Source organism: Balaenoptera borealis, assembly GCF_965194805.1.
Source record: "Balaenoptera borealis genome assembly, chromosome: 2".
In the NCBI taxonomy this organism is placed as follows: Eukaryota; Metazoa; Chordata; class Mammalia; order Artiodactyla; family Balaenopteridae; genus Balaenoptera; species Balaenoptera borealis.
The window spans coordinates 62,081,928-62,105,740 of record NC_138867.1 but is presented as its reverse complement, the minus strand read 5'-3'; the positions used below and the strand labels follow the sequence as shown (position 1 = coordinate 62,105,740).

General features: G+C 40.0%; 2 protein-coding genes across 3 annotated transcripts in view; both read right to left on the bottom strand.

Annotated features, from left to right (window-relative positions):
* CRHBP (corticotropin releasing hormone binding protein) overlaps positions 1-3,070 on the bottom strand; it is a 481,877-nt gene extending 478,807 nt beyond the window's left edge. Inside the window, exon 1 of the mRNA XM_082378185.1 lies at positions 3,057-3,070. The gene's annotated coding sequence lies outside the window, so the exon portion shown is untranslated. The remainder of the gene's footprint in view (positions 1-3,056) is intronic.
* Positions 1-23,813, bottom strand: part of IQGAP2 (IQ motif containing GTPase activating protein 2) — a 290,309-nt gene that overhangs the window by 11,526 nt on the left and 254,970 nt on the right. For both annotated transcript variants that reach the window (XM_082375039.1, XM_082375038.1), the window contains exons 29-31: positions 10,898-11,000; positions 10,229-10,370; positions 476-563 (exon numbers count right to left, since the gene is read on the bottom strand). In XM_082375039.1, the coding sequence (XP_082231165.1) occupies positions 476-563; positions 10,229-10,370; positions 10,898-11,000 (333 nt within the window). The remainder of the gene's footprint in view (positions 1-475; positions 564-10,228; positions 10,371-10,897; positions 11,001-23,813) is intronic.

Genomic DNA, 23,813 nt, shown 5'->3' with positions numbered 1-23,813 from the left:
AACAGTTTTAATGTGTGGGACATTTCTTCATTTCTTCAAGTTAGCAAAAACATAAAATATGAAAGGTATTTTTCTATATCCTGTCGACCAGAACGATCTCTTAAGTGACTTATCTGCCCATCCACTGCAATGAATACAGTCTTCATTTTTAAGTAGTCCATTCTTCTTTTCCTTTGTTTCCTACACTCACTGTTCAAGGTTTACAATGAACATTCAGAGGCTTTGAAAGACCCAGAACTATCTTCCTAGTCTAGGACAAAACTATTCAGCATAAATTCAGTGCTGCATTTTTCTATTTCATTCCATTGATATTCCATGGATTTTATATATAGCTGAATTCGGTTTAATTCCTTACTTCCAAACCGTGTCAGATACAGTTTCTCTGAGATAACAGTAAACATTTGGCACGAAGATTTGTTAACAAAATCAGCTCATATCAAAGGTACTTATTATTTTACACTCTAAGGTCAATTACCTGTTTTGTACTTGCTGGTGTCTCTAAGATTTCTGACAGTGTGCTCCCTGGTTGGTTCCGGATCACATCAATGATCAGCTTTTTGGTCCTTACAAAATATAGAAAGGAGAGACAGGCTTTCAGACAGCAGTCCTGATGCACAAAAATCTGCGTCTCCCAAGGGAGTGAACAAGCACCTACAGAGATGAAGCCTCAAAGAGAATCCCTTAAAATAAAACCATCTCACAGAACTTCACCACGTCTGCTTTAAGGCTCCCCAAAGTTTGTGAATGCTTGATAATCAAAAGTCTGGGTTTTATATGCTTGATGTTGTCAGATTATAGTGTCAGTATCATGGGCACAAATATGTCATAAGATTCCTTATCTAAGTACCTGTTCTTCTTTTTAGACTGAGACTACTTTTTGATGAGAAGGAAGGATAATTTGGCCCGTGACTGTGGAGGGTGCAGGAAAGGTCCCCCTTTCCTAACTTTAGTAACATTTAAACTTCTGAGCCTGTTGAAAACATCATAAGCCTTTAGGAGCCAGAGAAGCTGTTAGCTTTCCTGCTCTGAGAAGGTTATGAAACACTGTGAAGGCCAGTGGGAGCCCGAGTCCTGTGTGGGCTGTGGAGGCTTTGGCTGCTGGATGACACAGCAGCCAGGAGGATGGGTGTTTGGGAGCCTCAGGTCTGGGGGCGGGACGAACCCATCGGGTGGGAGAGAACTGAAGAGCTGCTCGGTCACAAGAGCTGGAACCCCTCTGTTAGTGCTAAAACCATCTATTTTTTCATATGTGTTCTTTAGGGTAATCAGCCACCCTTTACTAATTAAAGATCAGGTTATGGAACTATGTAAAAAGATTTTAACATAAAAGGCAAATGGTCAAGTGTGCTCCCTTTTACATAAGTGGGAACATTATTGGATATCGCGTCCCTTCAAAAAAAAAAAAAAGGGGGAGGGACATAAGCAGAAGTTGCCTTAAATTACAAACAGGTCTAACCAATGTCTGAAGTTTCACATTGCGTTGAGCCTCAGTTCTTTCCAAGGCATTACATGGTATCACTGGATGATGAATTTCTTCCTCAACTACAGCAGAAAATGTTCACACGGCATGAAAATCGGAAAATGAAAATAAAACATCGTTCATGTTTTGAAGCATTGGGGCGACTGCTCCCAAAGGACAAGAGGAAACTTTCAAAGAGAATTCCAGATATATTATTTTTGCAAACAGGATAAAATCCAATAAACCATCTGTAACCATTATTTTTCTCCTTTCTGATTTATTTCAAGTCTGTATGAGAAGAATGATCACAACCATTTCCTCTGGCCCATGACCCTTCACTGCTGGGGATTTACAGGCTGTCTGGGAATGCACAGAGAAATGCTCCCCCAAGAGTCAGAGGTGGGCACACAGCTCATTACAGCCACGTGGGAGACGGCCCTGTTCCTGAGGTTTAGAGAGCCAAGTAGCTATCGTTTCTGCCCCACACAACTCCCTCCTCCAATCATCATTATAAATGCATTAAGCTGGAACATCGAGTTAAAAATAAAAGCTCTGGGTGATTTTAACAAATGTAAATACAGTGACTGTCTCTTATTTGAACTAATATTCTAGGAATGACTGACGATATATGCTTCCAGGAAACTCCCAGCTCGACTCTTTAGAGACGCTATCTGATGACCAAAATGACCAAGGGCACTCAAGTATGCCCTGCTAGGGACCAAGAATGTTTATTTGTTCAGGAGTGGCTGGAGGACAAACTGCTCACAAAGCCTTTCTCTTGAAATTCTACTTTATGTCAGGCCTCCACTGGAACCCACTGCCAAAGTTCTACCCCAGACATCTTACATGTAAATAACCATCCAGTTTCATGACAGGGAATTCAGTACCTCGCCCTGTGGTACGCCTAATGGTTAAGAACACTGGGTCAGACAGATCTAAGGTCGAATCAGGGTTCCTGTTGCTTACTAGGTGTGTGGACTTGTGCAAATTATAAAGTCCCTGTAGGTGGGTTTTTTTTTTTTTTCATTTATATAATGGGAATCTCTCAGGACTGAATGAAAGATGCATGTAAAGCCTCTCCCTAGGGTCTGACATGTGGTCAGCACTCACATGGTCACTAAAGCTGTGCTGCCCAAGATGGCATCCACTGGTCAGCAGGTGGCCAGTGGGCACTTGAGACATGGCTGGTCCAAACTGAGATAAGCATTAAGGGCAAAACACACACCAGATTTGGAAGGCTCAGTATGAAAAAAGGAATGTACCATGTATCATGAACAATTTTTTTACACTGATTCCATATTGAAATGACAACATTTTGGATATATTGGGGTAAATAAATATATTAGAATTAATTTCACCTGTTTCTTTTAAAAATGTGTCTTCTAGAAAATTTAAAAGTAACTGTGTGGCTGACATTAAATCTCTTTCGGCGAGCACAGCACTGGAACAGCCCATTCTTAAATGGGAAGCCCACTCTGAGAGGCCTGCCTTCCAGTACGGTCCACTCACTGGACCCAGTGAGTCACAGGACATCAGCACCGAGGGGGACCTTGGGCAACGGTCCAATCCCTGATTTTACAAATGAGTCAGCAAAGACCTAAGAGGTTCAATCGTTATAGAAGGTCACATCCTATTTTCTAGAGTTGCAGGAAACAAGTCGAATTCCCTTTCCTCATCATCAGCCCCTCATCAACCTGCAGAGAGTGCCAGAATTGTGTCTCCATCCCCTCTTCTCTTTTTTCCAAGTGAAACACCTCAGTTCCTGAAGCCTCTTCACAATAGGAGTTAAAGAGAGTTTCCAGTCCTGCTCACATTTCAGTTTGCCAATGACTTTAAGACATGTCCCCTCCCCACCCTAATGCAAACACAATATTCTAGATATGGTCTGACCAGCATAATTCAACTGGTTCAAGTTTTGGCCCCATGGCTGTTCATATAATAGGTAAGACAGGCTGGTCAAACTCTGCCATCCTCCCTGAATTAGGAGAGTTAAGAAAAAAAGAAATACACCAGGGAGTTTCTTCATCATAGCTCTGCTCAAATCCCGTGGTCAATGAATGAGACCGCCTGGTGCTTGTAAACTGGTGTGGTCCCACAGGTTTGGCCATTACACTCAAAGGGTGTCTGTTATCACATTCTGACCAGGACCATTCCTGAGCCTCCCCCTCTGCCATCTGCTTTACAATGTGCCCAAGGTTGAAAAGGAATTGGTGTTTGTGGAAGCTAAAAAATATTTCCAATTGTTTAAAATTCTAATAACATGATTGTACACTTTTATCACCAGACCTCGAATATCTCCTTAGCCATTTACTGCTCATGCCAGCTTGGACTAAAAGCAAGAAAATCTTGCAACTGGGATGATGGATGCCTAAACTGAATTATGTGATAGGAAAAAAATTCTTAAGAGATGACAACTTAAGCACTCAGGCAGCTAAGTATGAATAAAAGCCATCTATAATGCCTTCTACTTACACACATACTTTCATAGAAAAGCAAGCTTAATAAAGGCCAAAAGGATCACATACTATAAGTTGAATCGTAAGTTATAATGAGAGAGATTTTCTTTTCTTTTTTTTTAGTTTATTTATTATTTTTAGCTGCATTGGGTCTTCATTGCTGTGTGCGGGCTTTCTCTAGTTGTGGCGAGCGGGGGCTACTCTTCTTTGTGGCGTGTGGGCTTCTCATTGCAGTGGCTTCTCTTGTTGCAGAGCACGGGCTCTAGGCGTGCGGGCTTCGGTAGTTGTGGCTCGTGAGCTTCAGTAGTTGTGGCTCACGGGCTCTAGGGCGCAGGCTCAGGAGTTGTGGTGCACGGGCTTAGTTGCTCCACGGCATGTGGGATCTTCCCGGACCAGGGCTCGAACTGGTGTCCCCTGCATTGGCAGGCGGATTCTTAACCACTGCACCATCAGGGAAGCCCGAGAGAGATTTTCAATTGTACAGTTCTTTATAATTTATAAGGTGTCACTGTGTGACTTCATTTACTCACCAGAGTCCTCCCTTTCCCATCATCTCCCCTCTTCTCCATTTGATGGATGAGGAAACAAATGGGGAAGTGATTTGCTCAGAGTCCAACGGCTAATGTGTGAGATTGGGGCTGTAATCCCAGGTCTCCCTAGGACTCCTCAACCAGGCTTTTTTGTTCATTTGTCCTTTTAATACCACCATGCTTAGTAGTTTTAGCAAAATGGCAATAGCCCAAACCGAGGCTCCCTATTCCATAAAGATATGGAAGGGAAACAGAAATAGAATGTTTCTTCCTATTCCACCATGTGCCTTCATGTCCCTTACTCTATGTCATTCCTTCTCTGTGGCCTGGGAAGCAATGCCCCAGCATCAGGTATACAATAACTGCTCTGCTATCATTCTTACTGTTTATTCTATGATCCCTAAGAGTGCAAAGGACAGTGACCTTGCCCTCAAGTTGTAAAAGCTTGTGATCAAGAGTGTAGGCCTGGAAAGATTTAAGACTGTCTGGATTTGAACCTATGCCCCACTTACTAGCTATACTACCAGGAAAGGGTTTTTGTCTGTTCTGTGCCTAGTTTCCTCTTACATAAAACCCAGGTAATAACCTCTACCTCTTGGAGTTGCTGAGAGTATTACATGACCCACAGATGTTGTTATATTATACATGCTGTTATCTGTTATTACCTATATTCATATCCATATCTATATCTACAGGACAGTCCCTGGTACATGGTAAGCACTACATAGGTGTTTGGCATTATTATCATCTTCATCCTCATCTAATTATTAAGAATTATGAAACCAGCATGGAATTAAATTTACACGCATAAGGATTAACTGTGCCTTATTCAGGGACCCTCATGAAGATGAATTACTCATCACTGGAAAGCTAGTGATTTTGTAATTAATAATAAGGGGGGCATTTTGAAAGTTAAAAACACAACCTATTTAACAAGGAGGCAAAATAGTTTTTTGATAGAGAAAAAGCCAGTTATTTTTACCCCCAACAGCTCTGCATTCCATGACCGTCTACTTCTTAGTAACTTCTGAAAAGCACTGTCTGATTCTAGTTAAATTTGGTTCTCTAATGAAGAGTCTCAAGAACTATATTTTATGTTTGAGTTAGGAATTTGTTTTATTAGCTTGGAAGAAAGTCATCCCCATAAGAGTTTTTGAATCAGTATTTCCAAGCGTCTATCAATGGAATATCAATGGCCTATGAATTTAAAGCATGTCAGTGCCCATCTACTTGCTTCCCATAATTTTAGAATTTAATTTCCTCACCTCAGAGATAAAGACTCAGACTAGATGGTCTCCAAGCTCCTTGTCAATGACACATTTTATGATTATCTGTTCGTATCAAGATTTTGAAATATATACTTAAGGTATAATGTATTTGGAGGTAAGGCTAGCCTAACATCATGGAGCGAACTCTACTGACTGTTTTGGGCAATACCCAAATTCCACTTTTGGGGAAGGCTACTTGGTCAGTCTTCATTTCAAGTCGTTATCCACGATGATCCACTGGGCTGCTTAGTGAAGGGCTCTGCTAACAGCAGGATCTTGAAGTATGCCCAGAGGAAGGCTTTCTAGACCCCAGAGGCCTATGAAAGCAGTAAATTATTGAATCTATTAAAACACTGGCCCAATAGCCTTTTCTATATAAATTGAAAAGTTGATCCTACAGTTCACATGGAATTGCAAGGAACCCCAAGTAGCCAAAAGAATCTTGAAAAAGAACAACTTGGAAGACTCATACTTCCCAATTTCAAAACTTACTACAAAGCTACAGTGATAAATGCAGTGTGGTACTAGCATAAGGATAGGCGTATAGATCAATGGAATAGAATTTAGAGTCTAGAAAACCATACATGTATGGTAGATTGGCTTTTGACAAGAGTGTCTAGACCATCTAATGGAGAAAGAATAGTCTCTTTAAGAAATGGTGGTGGAAAACTGGGCATCCACATGCAAAAGAATAACGTTGGACCCCAACCTTCCACCATACACAAAAATTAGCTCAAAAGGGATCACAGACCTAAATATAAAAGCTGAAACTATAGAACACTTAGAAAAAAACACAGGAGTAAATCCTCATGATCTTGGATTGAGCAATGAATTCTTATATATGACACCAAAAGCACAAGAAACAACAACAAAAAATAGATAAACTGCATTTCATTAAGTTAAAAAACTTTTCTACAGAAAAGGATATTACCAAGAGAATAAAAAGACAGCCCTGAAATAATGTCATTTGCAGCAACATGGATACAGCTAGAGATTATCATACTAAGTGACAGAAGTCAGAAAGAGAAAGACAAATACCATATGATATCACTTATATTTGGAATCTAAAATATGACACAAATGAACCTATCTATGAAACAGAAACAGAATCACAGACATAGAGAACAGACTGGTGGTTGCTGGGGGGGGTGTGGGGGGGGGTTGGGGAGGGATGGAGTGGGAGGTTGGGAGCAGATATAAGCTTTAATATATAGAATGGATAAACAACAAGGTCCTACTGTATAGCATAAAGAACTATATTCAATATCCTATGATAAACCATAATGGAAAAAATATATTAAAAAGAAGAATGTATATATATATAACTGAATTACTTTGCTGTACAGCAGTAATTAACACAACATTGTAAATCAACTATACTTCAATAATAAAAAGACAACCCACAGAAGGGGTGAAAATATTTGCAAATCATATATCTGATAGGGGTTTACCATCCAGAACATATAAAGAACTCTTACAACTCTGCAACAAAAAGACAAACAATCCAACTAAAAAATGGGCAAAAGACTTGAATAGACATTTCTACAAAGAAGATAGGCTGACAAGCACATGGAAACATTATTAATTATTAATCATTAGGGAAACATTATTAATCATTAGGGAAATGCAAATCAAAACCACAATGAGATACTACTTCATACCACTAGGATGGCTATAACAACAAAATAAAACAGAAAATACATTTTGGTGAATTATGGAAAAATTGAAACTCTCATACTTTGTTGGTAGGAATATAAAATGGTGTAGCCACTGTGGAATAAAGGTCTGGCAGTTCCTCAAAACAGAATTACCATATGATGCAGCAATTCCACTCCTAGGTATATATCCAAAAGAACTGAAAGCAGTGTTCAAATAAAAAGATGTATATAAATGTTTACAGTAGTACTATTCACTACAGCCAAAAGGTAGCAACAACCCAAATGTCCATGATAAATGTGGTATGTCCATACAACGGAATGTTATTCAGCCAAAAATATGCTGAATAAGAGAAGCCAGACACAAAAGGCCATATATTGTAAGATTCCATTATATGAAATTTCCAGAATAGGCAAGTTCATAGAGACAGAAAGCAGATTAATGATTGCCAGGACTGGGGAGCAGGGCCTGAAAAGATGCCCCAGGGTCATTGGGGAATGACTGCTTAATGGATATGGGGTTACTTTTGGGGTGATAACAATGTTCTGGAAATAGACAGTTGTGATGCTTGCACAACATTCTGGATGTACTAAGTGCCACTGAATTGTATACTTTAAAAGGTTAGATTGGTAAATTTTATGTTGTGTGTATTTTACCACAAAATATAAGAGTAAGTAAATAAATAAATAAAACCACTGGCTGGCTCTACTTGGAATGGTGATTAAAGAAGTAGACAGTACTTTTTTCTAGCACACAGTGGGGAGGGAGCCACACAAGGGCTAAGGCAAGTAGGACAACGCACCAGGCCTTCCTGGCTAAGATGCATCGCTGCCCAACACACCTGACTTTCATGGTTTTGCTTTTGAAATGTGCACTCCAAAAATTCACAGAACCATGGAAACTCAGATTCAGCAATAAGTATAAATATACACGATGTTCAGACTATTTGATATTTTAGACTACCCAAATCATGATCTTCATTCATTAATGCATTCATTTGAGTTGACTGCATTTAGAAAATGGTGTTCAAGTAACAGACAAAATTAATTATGAAGAAATTTCTTCCTCTTACTTCTAAAGGACAAAGCTTATGAGATCACAGGATAACTGGCCTAATTTAATTTGCATGGTGGAACCACAGGATCTGTATTTCCAGTTACCTTTGTAATTGGCACATCCTCAGAGGAACCCAGGGAGCAGCTTCCACAGCTTTCCCCCTTTTTTCTGTTGCCCTGTCCTGAGCTGTCTCTGCAAGTTCAATCTGACTTCATCATCAGTAGTTTAAAGGAATTGCCCTCAACTCTTATGAAGCCAAGTTTGTGTAGGAGTCCTGCAGCTTGTCCTGGGTCCCTCAGGTGAGCTGTGTTCTCCATCAGACTGCAGACCCCCAGAAGGCAGGGACCCTTAACGGCTTGCTCACCGCTGTGTCCTCAGCCTCAAGCCCAGTGCCATGGACACAGAGTAGATACTCAAATATTCGGCTACGTGAACAAACAGATCCTTAAAGATAATCGGAGCACAAAATAAACAAGCCTAGTAGAAGAAGCACATATGTACATATTGCAACATAGCACACTAAGTTTTTTTTTTTTTTTTTTTTTTTGCCATTTTCATGGGATTGAATATCTGGAAAAAATCAACTAGAAGTGAGTACTGTCCAAAGCATGTCAGTGGCAGAACAGAAAGCTCCTGTCACAAATGAAAACAACCTCAGAATTCAGGGCCTGTACCTTGGAAGTCATGTGTGAAGTATTATTTAAATACTTATTTATTTCCTTTTCTCCCCATTTCCCACTTCCACTCTCCACATCACCCCAACGTACAACTGTTCTGATGTGCTAATACGAATCCTTTTGGTTATATTAGTTCTTCAAAACTGTATTGTTTGGTGAGCATCTGGCTTTGGTTTATGGCGTTTCGATTTATGGTGATGGATCATTCTTTCTTACCCTGTATGTAAAGGACTGACGTGGAATGTCCACGAGGCCTTGACGGAAAAAGTACAGTATTAATTAAGAGTGTGAAAGCTTCGTTTGAAATCTTTGAGGACAAGAAATTGGGTATAAATAAAGTCAAAGTTGGTCAAGATATCCAGGCTTAGTTTAATAGGCAAGGTGTCTAATAAATCAGATAATAACATTATGTCTTATCGTGTGTACCTTTTACGTTAACATTTAAAAAAATTTTTAATTAATTAATTAATTTTTATTTTTGGTTGTGTTGGGTCTTCGTTTCTGTGCGAGGGCTTTCTCTAGTTGCAGCGAGCGGGGGCCACTCTTTATCGTGGTGCGCGGGCCTCTCACTACCGTGGCCTCTCCTGTTGCGGAGCACAGGCTCCAGACGCACAGGCTCAGTAGTTGTGGCTCACGGGCCTAGTTGCTCCGCGGCATGTGGGATCTTCCCAGACCAGGGCTCGAACCTGTGTCCCCTGCATTGGCAGGCAGATTCTCAACCACTGCGCCACCAGGGAAGCCCTCAACGTTAACATTTTATACCAGAAAATAAATTAGGTTCAAGGTATTTCCTTGACTATTCTTTTGACCACTGAAACAGATATTTCCTTTCAGCTACCTGAGGCCTTTCACCAACTGAGTTAATCATTTCTTAAAGGAAAGGAATCAAATTACTACAAGGAAAACTAAAAAACAAGATAGGCTTTAAGAAAGTATCATGATATTTAGTTCCCTCTTAAATTATAAAGAGTCTACTATTCTTTGGTTAGATGTTTGATGGATAAACATAATGTATTTCAATATTTAGATATTTTAAAATGGATTATTTGAGGAATTAGCCTAATTTGAATTTGCATGGTTTAAGATGCATAATTGGAGACATGTGCTCTTTAAGCCCCAAACTTACTTGATCATGAGGCTTTGGCCATCTACAGCTTCACCATCCCCTATGTCGTACTTGCTGGTCAGGAAAAGGGAAATCTCAGTCTTTGCAAGTTGATTTAGTGTGTTTACCTTGTCAGGGTCACTGGGGTCAACAGCTCCTTCCCCTGTAGAATAAAATATTGTTATTTTTCCAATTCACTGATTGTGACAGTGGCATCAACAACGTAAGATAAAGGTTCTGTAGGAAACATGGGCTCGGTACTTGAACAGGAGATCATGGTCCTCAGAAGAAAACACATTCCAATACACTTTAAAAAATCTCTGAATTAAACATTAAAATATCATGGGACATCAATATTCAAAATTTGAAAAAAATTACTAAAAGAGAGAACTGTTAATAAAAGACACCATTGGAGAACATAGCAAGGAACGTCTAATAAATTTCACTCTTTTTCTTTCTTTATGGTTGACAAATCCTTTTTGATGTATCTAGAGCTTCAAGAATATCAAATTGTTTGATAATCTAGCACACTAAGAATTACAGAATCCTTCATGTAGGAAGGGGCTACTGTAGTTATCCTTTAAATAAACTTAAGTGTTAAATTAAAAAGATTTTTTGATCTAGGATAGGAAAACCAACCAACCATCCAACCAACCAATCAAATACAAACCAGAGGGAAGAAGCCCTTACCAAGAAAAGATTCCACATTAGGTACCTCTCCCAGCAATTCCAATAGTTCATTCAGTAAGTCATTTTTTTCAGGGGCAATTGCATCCTGGTGTTCCAACAGGAGCTTTATATAGAAAGCAACACATATACAAAAATAAAAGTCAATTCTCAATGGCTACCATATTTACATAGTTCCCTTCCCAGTTTTTCATGATAACTTTCTTCTGATATTGTTTGAATCTTAAATACAAGTCTGACATTTATTAAAATTAGAGACCACAGAGAGACACAGCTTGCATTTTACCTTAGAGGCAAGTGCCCACTCTTCATCGAGAAACTGTAGTTTTGTGAAAGGTGTTCATAAACACTCTTTCAGCAAGATCTGCTCAGACGCAGCCTTCTTCCACCTAAACCCTGTGCTCCCTCCATGTTTATACAAAAGTCAAAGTTGAGGGATAAATTAGGAGTTTGGGATTAACATACACACACTACTATATATAAAATAGATAACCAACAAGGACCTACTGTACAGCACGGGGAACTATACTCAATATTTTGTAATAACCTGTAAGGGAAAAGAATCTGAAAGACTACATATATAGTAGTCTGAATCACTTTTCTGTACACCTGAAACTAACACAGCATTGTAAATCAACGACACATCAATAAAAAAGAGGAAAAAAAAGTCAAAGTTGGGGAAAGAGTCTAAAACAACACAGAAGTCTCTTGGCTAATACGGTAGCAAACTGTAAGGGCATTTCCATATCTCTTAAGAGAAAAATTACTCGGTAATCGAACACTATATATTTTTTCAAATCACCACTATTAGCTATTTTAATCTGTCTGGCATTGAAGATCTTTCATGGGTAGGGATGGCAGAAATGCCCATATGATTCTTTGGCCTGAGACCTAGATGTACCAGCTGGTTCTTCCTTTCAGAATTCCAAAAATGGATTAAGGGGAACACTGCTGGGTGTTCGCCAGGTCTTAGAGGAAACATAGTAACTCTGGGGGCACAGCTATGAAAACACAGCTGCTCTTGTTTTCATTTAGAGTTAAATTAAAACAATGTTTCCAAAGTGTGGGACCGGTATCCCTGGTGATGGGAAATCTAACTTTAGTTGTCTTGAGTAACTATCTTACAAAACACTGAATCATATAATAAAATTAGTCTTTTCCATTTTTAATCTCTTTTTTCTCAACAGCTTTATTGAGATACAATTAACACACCATCAAATCCCCGCATTTAAAACCTATGATAACGATGGTTTTTAGTATATTCAAAGACTTGTGTAACCATCACCACTATCTAATTTCAGAATATTTTCATCACCTTAAAAGAAACTGTGTACCCATTAGCAGTCACTTCCCATATTACCCCTTCCTCCTGGAAACCATTAATGTACTTTCTGTCTCTATAGATTTAGCTGTTCTGGATGCTTCACATGAGTGGACTCATACAATGTGTGTCCTTTTGTGACTGACTTCTCTCACTGAGCATGATGGTTTCAAGGTCCATCCATGTTGTAGCATGCATTTGTTCCTCTTTATCCCCGAAAAAATGTTCCATTATATGGATATATCGTGCTTCATTCATTCATCTTTTGATGGACATTTGTTTCCAGTTTTTGGCTATTATGAATATGCTTCTGTGAACATTCATGGACTAGTTTTTGTGTGCACCTGTTTTCATTTTTCTTGAGCCCATACCTAGGAATTGCTTCATCACATAGTAACTCTGTTTAACATTTAGGAATTGCCAAACTGATTTCCTAAGTGGCTGGATCATTTTGCATCTCCACCAGCAGTATATGAGAGTTTCAGTCATTCTACATCCTTGCCAACATTTATTATTACCTGACTTTTAAATTCTAGCTATCCTAGTGGGCGTGAAGTTATCTCATTTTGGTTTTGATTTGCATTCCCTGATGACTAATAATGATGAGCATCTTTTCATGTGCTTATTGGCTATTGTATATTTTCCTTGGAGAAATCTCTATTCAGATTGCTTGCCCATTTAAAAATTTTATTTTTATGTTTTTATTTTTAATTGTAGTAAAATACACATCATAAAATGTACCACCTTAACCATTTTTAAGTGTATAGTTCAGTAGTGTTAAGTACATTAACATTATTGTGCACCCAATCTATATAACTCTTCCATTTGGCAAAACTAAAACTCTGTATCCATTCTGCAACAACTCCTCATTCCACCGTTGTACTTTCTTCTCTCTGAATCTGACTACTCTGGGTACCTCATATAAGTGGAATCATATAGTATTTGTCTTTCTGCATCTGGTTTATTTCACTTGGCATAAGATCCTCAAGGATCAGCCATGTTGTAGCATATCAGAATTTCCTTCCTGTTTAAGGCTGAATAATATTCCATTGTATGTCTGTACCACATTTTCTTTATCCATTCATCTGTCGAGGGACACTTGGTTATTTCCACCTTTCGGCTACTGTACAATGAATGCTGCAATGAACAGGAGGGTACAAATGTCTCTTTGATTCTGCTTTTTATTGAGTATATACGCAGAACTGAATCTGTTTTTAATTTTTTTGAGAAACTATCATACTGTTTTCCATAGCAGCTGTACCATTTAACGTTCCCACTAATAGTATAAAAGGGTTCTAACTTCTCTATATCTTTGCTAACACATTTTCTGGTTTTTGTTTTTGTTTTTATAGTAGCCGCCATAATGGGTGTAAGGTGGTATCTCGTGTTTTTATTTTTTTCTTTTTCCAAACCAAATGATAGATTTATAGGCTGTCTCTATTATACAATGAGGCAAAATCATTGTGGTTTTGATTTGGATTTCCCTAGTCATTAGTGATGTTGAGCATCTTTTCATGTGCTTGTCAGCCATTTCTATATCTTCTTTGGAGAAATGTCTTTTCAGGTCTGTAGCTCATTTTAAAATTGGGCTGTTTTTTGTTGTTGTCAAGTTGTGAGAATTCTTTACATATTCTGGATATTAACCCTTTATCAGATACAGTATATGATTTGCAAATATTTCTTCCATTCTGTAGGTTGCCTTTTCACTGTGTTCATTGTGTCATTTGATGTACAGTTGTCCATTTTTAAATCGGATTATTTATCTCACCATGGAGTTGTAGGTTTTCTTTATGTATTCTGGATCCAAGTCCTTTAACAGATACATTATCTGCAATTATTTTCTCTCATTCCCTTGGTTGTCTTTTCTTTCTTTTTTTTTTTTTAAACATCTTTATTGAAGTATAATTGCCTTACAATGGTGTGTTAGCTTCTGCTTTATAACAAAGTGAATCAGTTATACATATACAGTATGTTCCCATATCTCTTCCCTCTTGCATCTCCCTCCCTCCCACCCTCCCCATCCCACCCCTCTAGGTGGTCACAAAGCACCGAGCTGATCTCCCTGTGCTATGCGGCTGCTTCCCACTAGCTATCTATTTTACATTTGGTAGTGTATATATGTCCATGACACTCTCTCACCCTGTCACATCTCACCCCACCCCCTCCCCATATCCTCAAGTCCATTCTCTAGTAGGTCTGTGTCTTTATTCCCGTCTTGCCACTAGGTTCTTCATGGTTTTTTTTTCCCTTAGATTCCGTATATATGTGTTAGCATACTGTATTTGTTTTTCTCTTTCTGACTTCACTCTGTATGACAGACTCTAACTCCATCCACCTCATTACAAATACCTCCATTTCATTTCTTTTTATGGCTGAGTAATATTCCATTGTATATATGTGCCACATCTTCTTTATCCATTCATCTGTCGATGGACATTTAGGTTGCTTCCATGTCCTGGCTATTGTAAATAGAGCTGCAATGAACATTTTGGTACATGACTCTTTTTGACCTATGGTTTTCTCAGGGTATATGCCCAGTAGTGGGATTGCTGGGTCGTATGGTAGTTCTATTTGTAGTTTTTTAAGGAACCTCCATACTGTTCTCCATAGTGGCTGTATCAATTTACATTCCCACCAACAGTGCAAGAGTGTTCCCTTTCCTCCACACCCTCTCCAGCATTTATTGTTTCTAGATTTTTTGATGATGGCCATTCTGACCGGTGTGAGATGATATCTCATTGTAGTTTTGATTTGCATTTCTCTAATGATTAATGATGTTGAGCATTCTTTCATGTGTCTGTAGGCCATCTGTATATCTTCTTTGGAGAAATGTCTATTTAGGTCTTCTGCCCATTTTTGGATTGGGTTGTTCGTTTTTTTGTTATTGAGCTGCATGAGCTGCTTGTAAATCTTGGAGATTAATCCTTTGTCAGTTGCTTCATTTGCAAATATTTTCTCCCATTCTGATGGTTGTCTTTTGGTCTTGTTTATGGTTTCCTTTGCTGTGCAAAAGCTTTTAAGTTTCAGTAGGTCCCATTTGTTTATTTGTGTTCTTATTTCCATTTCTCTGGGAGCTGGGTCAAAAAGAATCTTGCTGTATGTCATAGAGTGTTCTGCCTATGTTTTCCTCTAAGAGTTTGATAGTGTCTGCCCTTACACTTAGGTCTTTAATCCATTTTGAGTTTATTTTTGTGCATGGTGTCAGGGAGTGTTCTAATTTCATACTTTTACATGTAGCTGTCCAATTTTCCCAGCACCACTTATTGAAGAGGCTGTCTTTTCTCCACTGTATATGCTTGCCTCCTTTATCAAAGATAAGGTGACCATATGTGTGGGGGTTTATCTCTGGGCTTTCTATCCTGTTCCATTGATCTATATTTCTGTTTTTGTGCCAGTACCAAACTGTCTTGATTACTGAAGCTTTGTAATATAGTCTGAAGTCAGGGAGCCTGATTCCCCCAGCTCCATTTTTCGTTCTCAAGATTGCTTTGGCTATTCGGGGTCTTTTGTGTTTCCATACAAATTGTGAAATTTTTTGTTCTAGTTCTGTGAAAAATGCCAGTGGTAGTTTGATAGGGATTGCATTGAATCTGTAGATTGCTTTGGGTAGTAGAGTCATTTTCACAATGTTGATTCTTCCAATCCAGGAACATGGTATATCTCTCCATCTATTTGTATCATCTTTAATTTCTTTCATCAGTGTTTTATAATTTTCTGCATACAGGTCTTTTGTCTCCTTAGATAGGTTCATTCCTAGATATTTTATTCTTTTTGTTGCAATGGTAAACGGGAGTGTTTTCTTAATTTCACTTTCAGATTTTTCGTCATTAGTGTATAGAAATGCAAGAGATTTCTGTGCATTAATTTTGTATCCTGCTACTTTACCAAATTCATTGATTAGCTCTAGGAGTTTTCTGGTAGCATCTTTAGGATTCTCTATGTATAGTATCATGTCATCTGCAAATAGTGACAGCTTTACTTCTTCTTTTCCGATTTGGATTCCTTTTCTTTGTCTTCTCTGATTGCTGTGGCTAACACTTCCAAAACTATGTTGAATAATAGTGGTGAGAGTGGGCAACCTTGTCTTGTTCCTGATCTTAGTGGAAATGGTTTCAGTTTTTCACCATTGAGGACAATGTTGGCTGTGGGTTTGTCATATATGGCCTTTATTATGTTGAGGAAAGTTCCCTCTATGCCTACTTTCTGCAGGGCTTTTATCATAAATGGGTGTTGAATTTTGTCGAAAGCTTTCTCTGCATCTATTGAGATGATCATATGGTTTTTCTCCTTCAATTTGTTAATATGGTGTATCACATTGATTGATTTGCGTATGTTGAAGAATCCTTGCATTCCTGGGATAAACCCCACTTGATCATGGTGTAAAATCCTTTTAATGTGCTGTTGGATTCTGTTTGCTAGTATTTTGTTGAGGAGTTTTGCATCTATGTTCATCAGTGATATTGGCCTGTAGTTTTCTTTCTTTGTGACATCTTTGTCTGGTTTTGGTATCAGGGTGATGGTGGCCTCGTAGAATGAGTTTGGGAGTGTTCCTCCCTCTGCTATAGTTTGGAAGAGTTTGAGAAGGATAGGTGTTAGCTCTTCTCTAAATCTTTGATAGAATTCGCCTGTGAAGCCATCTGGTCCTGGGCTTTTGTTTGTTGGAAGGTTTTTAATCACAGTTTCAATTTCAGTGCTTGTGATTGGTCTGTTCATATTTTCTATTTCTTCCTGGTTCAGTCTCGGCAGTTTGTGCATGTCTAAGGATCTGTCCATTTCTTCCAGGTTGTCCATTTTATTGGCATAGAGTTGCTTGTAGTAATCTCTCATGATCTTTTGTATTTCTGCAGTGTCAGTGGTTACTTCTCCTTTTTCATTTCTAATTCTATTGATTTGAGTCTTCTCCCTTTTTCTCTTGATGAGTCTGGCTAATGGTTTATCAATTTTGTTTATCTTCTCAAAGAACCAGCTTTTAGTTTCATTGATTTTTGCTATTGTTTCCTTCATTTCTTTTTCATTTATTTCTGACCAAATCTTTATGATTTCTTTCCTTCTGCTGGCTTTGGGGTTTTTTTGTTCTTCTTTCTCTAATTGCTTTAGGTGCAAGGTTAGGTTGTTTATTCGAGATGTTTCCTGTTTCTTGAGGTAGGCTTGTATTGCTATAAACTTCCCTCTTAGCACTGCTTTTGCTGCGTCCCATAGGTTTTGGGTCGTCGTATCTCCATTGTCATTTGTTTCTAGGTATTTTTTGATTTCCCCTTTGATTTCTTCAGTGACCACTTCGTTATTAAGTAGTGTATTGTGTAGCCTCCATGTGTTTGTATTTTTTACAGATCTTTTCCTGTAATTGATATCTAGTCTCATAGCGTTGTGGTCGGAAAAGATACTTGATACGATATCAATTTTCTTAAATTTACCAAGGCTTGATTTGTGACCCAAGATATGATCTATCCTGGAGAATGTTCCATGAGCACTTGAGAAAAATGTGTATTCTGTTGTTTTTGGGTGGAATGTCCTATAAATATCAATTAAGTCCATCTTGTTTAATGTATCATTTAAAGCTTGTGTTTCCTTATTTATTTTCATTTTGGATGATCTGTCCATTGGTGAAAGTGGGGTGTTAAAGTCCCCTACTATGATTGTGTTGCTGTCGATTTCCCCTTTTATGGCTGTTAGTATTTGCCTTATGTATTGAGGTGCTCCTATGTTGGGTGCATAAATATTTACAATTGTTATACCTTCCTCTTGGATCGATCCCTTGATCATTATATAGTGTCCTTCTTTGTCTCTTGTAATAGTCTTTATTTTAAAGTCTATTCTGTCTGATATGAGAATTGCTACTCCAGCTTTCTTTTGATTTCCATTTGCATGGAATATCTTTTTCCATCCCCTCACTTTCAGTCTGTATGTGTCTCTAGGTCTGAAGTGGGTCTCTTGTAGACAGCATATATATGGGTCTTGTTTTTGTATCCATTCAGCCAGCCTGTGTCTTTTGGTGGGAGCATTTAATCCATTTACATTCAAGGTAATTATCGATATGTATGTTCCTATTCCCATTTTCTTAAATGTTTTGGGTTTGTTATTGTAGGTGTTTTCCTTCTCTTGTGTTTCTTGCCTAGAGAAGTTCCTTTAGCATTTGTTGTAAAGCTGGTTTGGTGGTGCTGAACTCTCTCAGCTTTTGCTTGTCTGTAAAGGTTTTAATTTCTCCATCACATCTGAATGAGATCCTTGCTGGGTAGAGTAATCTTGGTTGTAGGTTTTTCTCCTTCATCACTTTAAGTATATCCTGCCACTCCCTTCTGGCTTGCAGAGTTTCTGCTGAAAGATCAGATGTTAATCTTATGGGGATTCCCTTGTGTGTTATTTGTTGTTTTTCCCTTGCTGCCTTTAATATGTTTTCCTTATATTTAATTTTTGACAGTTTGATTAATATGTGTCTTGGCATGTTTCTCCTTGGGTTTATCCTGTATGGGACTCTCTGTGCTTCCAGGACTTGAGTAACTATTTCCTTTCCCATATTAGGGAAGTTTTCAACTATAATCTCTTCAAATATTTTCTCAGTCCCTTTCTTTTTCTCTTCTTCTTCTGGGACCCCTATAATTCGAATGTTGGTGCGTTTAATGTTGTCCCAGAGGTCTCTGAGACTGTCCTCAGTTCTTTTCATTCTTTTTTCTTTATCCTCCTCTGCAGTAGTTATTTCCACCATTTTATCTTCCAGGTCACTTATCCTTTCTTCTGCCTCAGTTATTCTGCTATTGATCCCATCTAGAGTATTTTTAATTTCATTTATTGTGTTTTTCATCGTTGCTTGGTTCCTCTTTAGTTCTTCTACGTCCTTGTTAAATGTTTCTTGCATTTTGTCTATTCTATTTCCAAGATTTTGGATCATCCTTACTATCATTATTCTGAATTCTTTTTCAGGTAGACTACCTATTTCCTCTTCATTTGTTAAGTCTGGTGTGTTTTGACCCTGCTCCTTCATCTGCTGTGTGTTTTTCTGTCGTCTCATTTTGCTTATCTTACTGTGTTTGGGGTCTCCTTTTCACAGGCTGCAGGTTCGTAGTTCCCGTTGTTTTTGGTATCTGTCCCCAGTGGCTAAGGTTGGTTCAGTGGGTTGTGTAGGCTTCCTGGTGGAGGGAACTAGTGCCTGAGTTCTGGTGGATGAGGCTGGATCTTGTCTTTCTGGTGGGCACATCCACGTCTGGTGGTGTATTTTGGGGTGTCTGTGGCCTTATTATGATTTTAGGCAGCCTCTCTGCTAATGGATGGGGCTGTGTTCCTGTCTTGCTAGTTGTTTGGCATAGGGTGTTCAGCACTGTAGCTTGCTGGTCATTGAGTGATGCTGGGTCTTGATGTTGAGATGGAGATCTCTGAGAGATTTTTGCCATTTGGTATTACGTGGAGCTGGGAGGTCTCTTGTGGACCAGTGTCCTGAAGTTGGCTCTCCCACCTCAGAGGTACGGCCCTGATGCCTGGCTGGAGCACCAAGAGCCTTTCGTCCACATGGCTCAGAGTAAAAGGGAGAAAAAATAGAAAGAAAGAAAGAAAGAGGCTATAATATAGTGAAGTAAAATAAAGCTATTACAAAGCAAAGCTATACAGACAAAATCTCACCCAGAAGCATATACATATACACTCACAAAAAAAGGAAAAGGGGAAAAATTAATATATCCTGCTCCCAAAGTCCACCTCCTGAATTTGGGATGATTCGTTGTCTATTCAGGTATTCAACAGATGCAGGCACATCAAGTTGTTTGTGGAGTTTTAATCCGCTGCTTCTGAGGCTGCTGGGAGAGATTTCCCCTTCTCTTCTCTGTTCGCACAGCTCCTGGAGATCAGCTTTGGATTTGGACCCGCCTCTGCGTGTAGGTCGCCTGAGGGCGTCTGTTCCCCGCCCAGACAGGACGGGGTTAAAGGAGCAGTTGCTTCGGGGGCTCTGGCTCACCCAGGCCGCGGGGAGGGAGGGGTACAGAGGAGGCGGGGCGAGCCTGCGGCAGCAGAGGCCGGCGTGACGTTGCACCAGCCTGAGGCGCGCAGTGCGTTCTCCCGGGGAAGTTGTCCCTGGATCACGGGACCCTGGCAGTGGCGGGCTGCACAGGCTCCCAAGAGGGGCGGTGTGGAGAGTGACCTGTGCTCGCACACAGGATTTTTGGAGGCGGCAGCAGCAGCCCCAGCGTCTCACGCCCGTCTCTGGGGTCCGCGCTGATAGCCGCGGCTCGCGCCAGTCTCTGGAGTTCGTTTAGGCGGTGCTCTGAATCCCCTCTCCTTGCGCGCCGTGAAACAAAGAGGCAAGAAAAAGTCTCTTGCCTCTTTGGCAGCTGCAGACTTTTTCCCAGTCTCCCTCCCAGCCAGCTGTGGTGCGCTAATCCCTTCAGGCTGTGTTCACGCCGCCAACCCCAGTCCTCTCCCTGAGATCCGACCCAAGCTGAGCCTCAGCTCCCAGCCCCGCCCGCCCCGGCGGGTGAGCAGACAAGCCTCTCGGGCTGGTGAGCGCTGCTCGGCGCCGAGCCTTTGTGCGGGAGTCTCTCCGCTTTGCCCTCCGCACCCCTGTGGCTGTGCTCTCCTCCGTGGCTCCAAAGCTTCCCCCCTCTGCCACCCGCAGTCTCTGCCCGCGAAGGGGCTTCCTAGTGCGTGGAAATCTTTCCTCCTTCACGGCTCCCTCCCACTGGTGCAGGTGCCGTCCCTATTCTTTTGTCTCTGTTATTTCTTTTTTCTTTTGCCCTACCCAAGTACGGGGGGAGTTTCTTGCCTTTTGGGAGGTCTGACGTTTTCTGCCAGCGTTCAGTGGGTGTTCTGTAGGAGCAGTTCCACGTGTAGATGTATTTCTACTGTATCTGTGGGAAGGAAGGTGATCTCCGCGTCTTACTCTTCCGCCATCTTCTCTCCTCCCCCTCTGGTTGTCTTTTCTTGATGGCAATGTTTACAGCACAAAAGTTTCCAACTTTGAGGAGGTCCAATTTATCTGTTTTTTTGTTTTGGTTTTTTTTTCTTTTGTGGCTTGTACATTTGGTGTCATATCTAAGAAACCACTGCCTAATCCAAGGTCACAAAGATCTACTCCTATGTTTTCTTCTAAGAGTTTTATAGTTTTAGCTCTTATATTTAGGTCTCTGATCCATTTCGAGTTCATTTTTGTATAGGGTGAAAGGAAAGGGTCCAACTTCATTCTTGGCATATGGATTTCCAGTTGTCCCAGAACCATTTGTTGAAAAGACTATTCTTTGCCCACTGAACTGTTTTAGTCCCTTGTCAAAAACAAATTGATCACAGATTTGAAGATTTCTAGACTCTCAGTTCTATCTCATTGACCGGTATGTCTATCCTTATGCCAGTACAACACTGCCTTGATTACTTCCTTTTCCATTCTCTTTTAATCTTTAAGATTAGTGAAGGAGAGAGTTATTTGTTTAATGCTGAATTTTCCCTAAGATTCCCTGATACTTACAAATTGGGTTTTTAAGAAAGGGAGAGGGGGCCTCAGATGCATAGCTTCAAGGAAGCAACTCTATTCAACTACTTTTAAAGTTCTGTCCATTGTTAAGACATGCTAGTTTTTCTACTATGGTTAGATTGAAAGAAAGATGTTATATAAATAACACAGATGACAGAAAGACACAGTGAAATCTGGAAGTAGTACACAGGATATTTTGGGGTAAGGTAAGTCAGAGACAAGAACAAAATAAGCAAGATGGATAAATTTATGTTCTAGTTCTCTGAAGAGATGGGACAGCTGATGGGCTGCTGTCTCTGGAAGGGATGATTTAGGCAGCCAGCTTCTACTCTTTATCCTGATAATGACAGAACATCAGAATTTCCGGAAAATGTCTCCTTAAAGAGCTAATGTTCTACATGTTCCTTAGAGAACAAGAGACAAGTACGTGGCCACAGGCGTGGCAAGTCGTGCCGCTGCCGTGCTTGTGTCTGCATGTGGGCACCTCCTCACTTGAGACAGACAGTAAACAAGGACAGTCTTTCCCTGCAATTACATTTCTCCCATGTTATTACATCTGCTTCCAACATCACACGTGATGGAATTCCAAACTGGTTACAAGTTATGTTTCCCAGGATTGGATTCTGTTTTCAACTCTTGTTAACAAAAGGAACAGACTATTTCTCCTTGAAGAGTAACAGTCTAAATTAATACAGTAACATTGTCTCTCAGCTCTCCTTGGGAAAGAATCTCTCACTTTTCCTGCATGTGGCTATTGCCCTCAGCACATGTGCAGCCAACGTGTGGACATTTTTTTGAGATGAAAAATTTGCCATAAAAAATAGATAAATGGGTCGTGGCTCAAATATGAACGAGTCTACTTGTTCGTTAGAAAATTATTTTTGCAAGTGGTGCATATACTGCATGTGTTTGCTTGGTGATTTGGGGTGTTTATATATAGGGAAAACAAGTAGAGCCTCTTTATTTAATCAACCCACTCACTCCCTCAGCTGGTCACTCAGATCTGCTTTTGTTTAGGGTCACTCAAAACACTGATGGAGAGCTTGTTGCATATGTCAAGGAGGTTCCCTGTCCCAACCCTGAAAGAGGGAAATCAAAAGTAGATCCAATCTTTCTTTCTAACCCATATTTAAGGTTTAGTTACTTAGAAGAGTTTAAAAATGAAGACTGAAATTCTGAGCAGCCAATTTTGCCACTTGTTAGTATATCTGGTTTGGTTGGGGGAGGGGGTGGCCCTTTAAGAGGTGTGTATTTGTCGTGCTTTCCGCCAGTTGTGTGTATCATTTGAAGCTGGGTGCATCCTTAACCAGGGCTTCTTGAGCTTCAGTGTGTATCTGTGTCACCCGGGGTCTTGTGAGAATGCAGGTTCTGATTTTGGAGGTCTTGGGCGGATTTCTCGCATGTCTTCAGGACTTAGCTTGGAGTAGTCATGTCCAGAACTGTTCTTGAAAAGGTTATGCTTTAAGAACCTAGCTGGTTCAGGAAATAAGCTCTACTTGGTCTTAAGCAAACAAACAAAGAACCTCACCATGCCGAGAAAACTGCCCTGCCCTCAAAATGCACCTAATACAGGCTACTGGTTGATGGTGGTGATGTCTGCACGTGAACCAGAGGGAGACATTATGACATAGCAGACTGACAGTGCCTGGTTCTAAGAAATGGGGTTTTCCAGAACAACAGAAGCGATTCTTTGTAGGCGGCTACTGTTGGGGTGTGGGGTGTATGTCTTCTTTTCCCCAACCCGGAGCAGCCTGTTTATCCCCTCCCTCTTTATGTCCAAACATTAGAAGAGAGGGAGCATTCTCATTTTCCCAGAAAATTACTGGAAATGCGAAGAGAATTCTTAAAAGGGGGGGAGACCGACTCTGGGGTCCAGGCATTGTGGCCCTGGTGGGTGGAGAAAATACCAGGGCTGCCGGGGCTCAGGGCTTAAACTGCACATTCACCACCTGACCGTAACTGGATCACGGAAGAAATAAACTCTCCTTGCTTGAGAGGAGTTTTCCTAAGGCACAAGAGTCAGGGAATACATGTATCATGTCAAAAGTAAACTTTTCCTGTTCGGGAAAAGGAGATTAGTCAATGTATAAGGGTCAGGGAATAAATAATTCAAGTTTTTTTTAGGTTAAGAACATGAGTAGGAGCACATG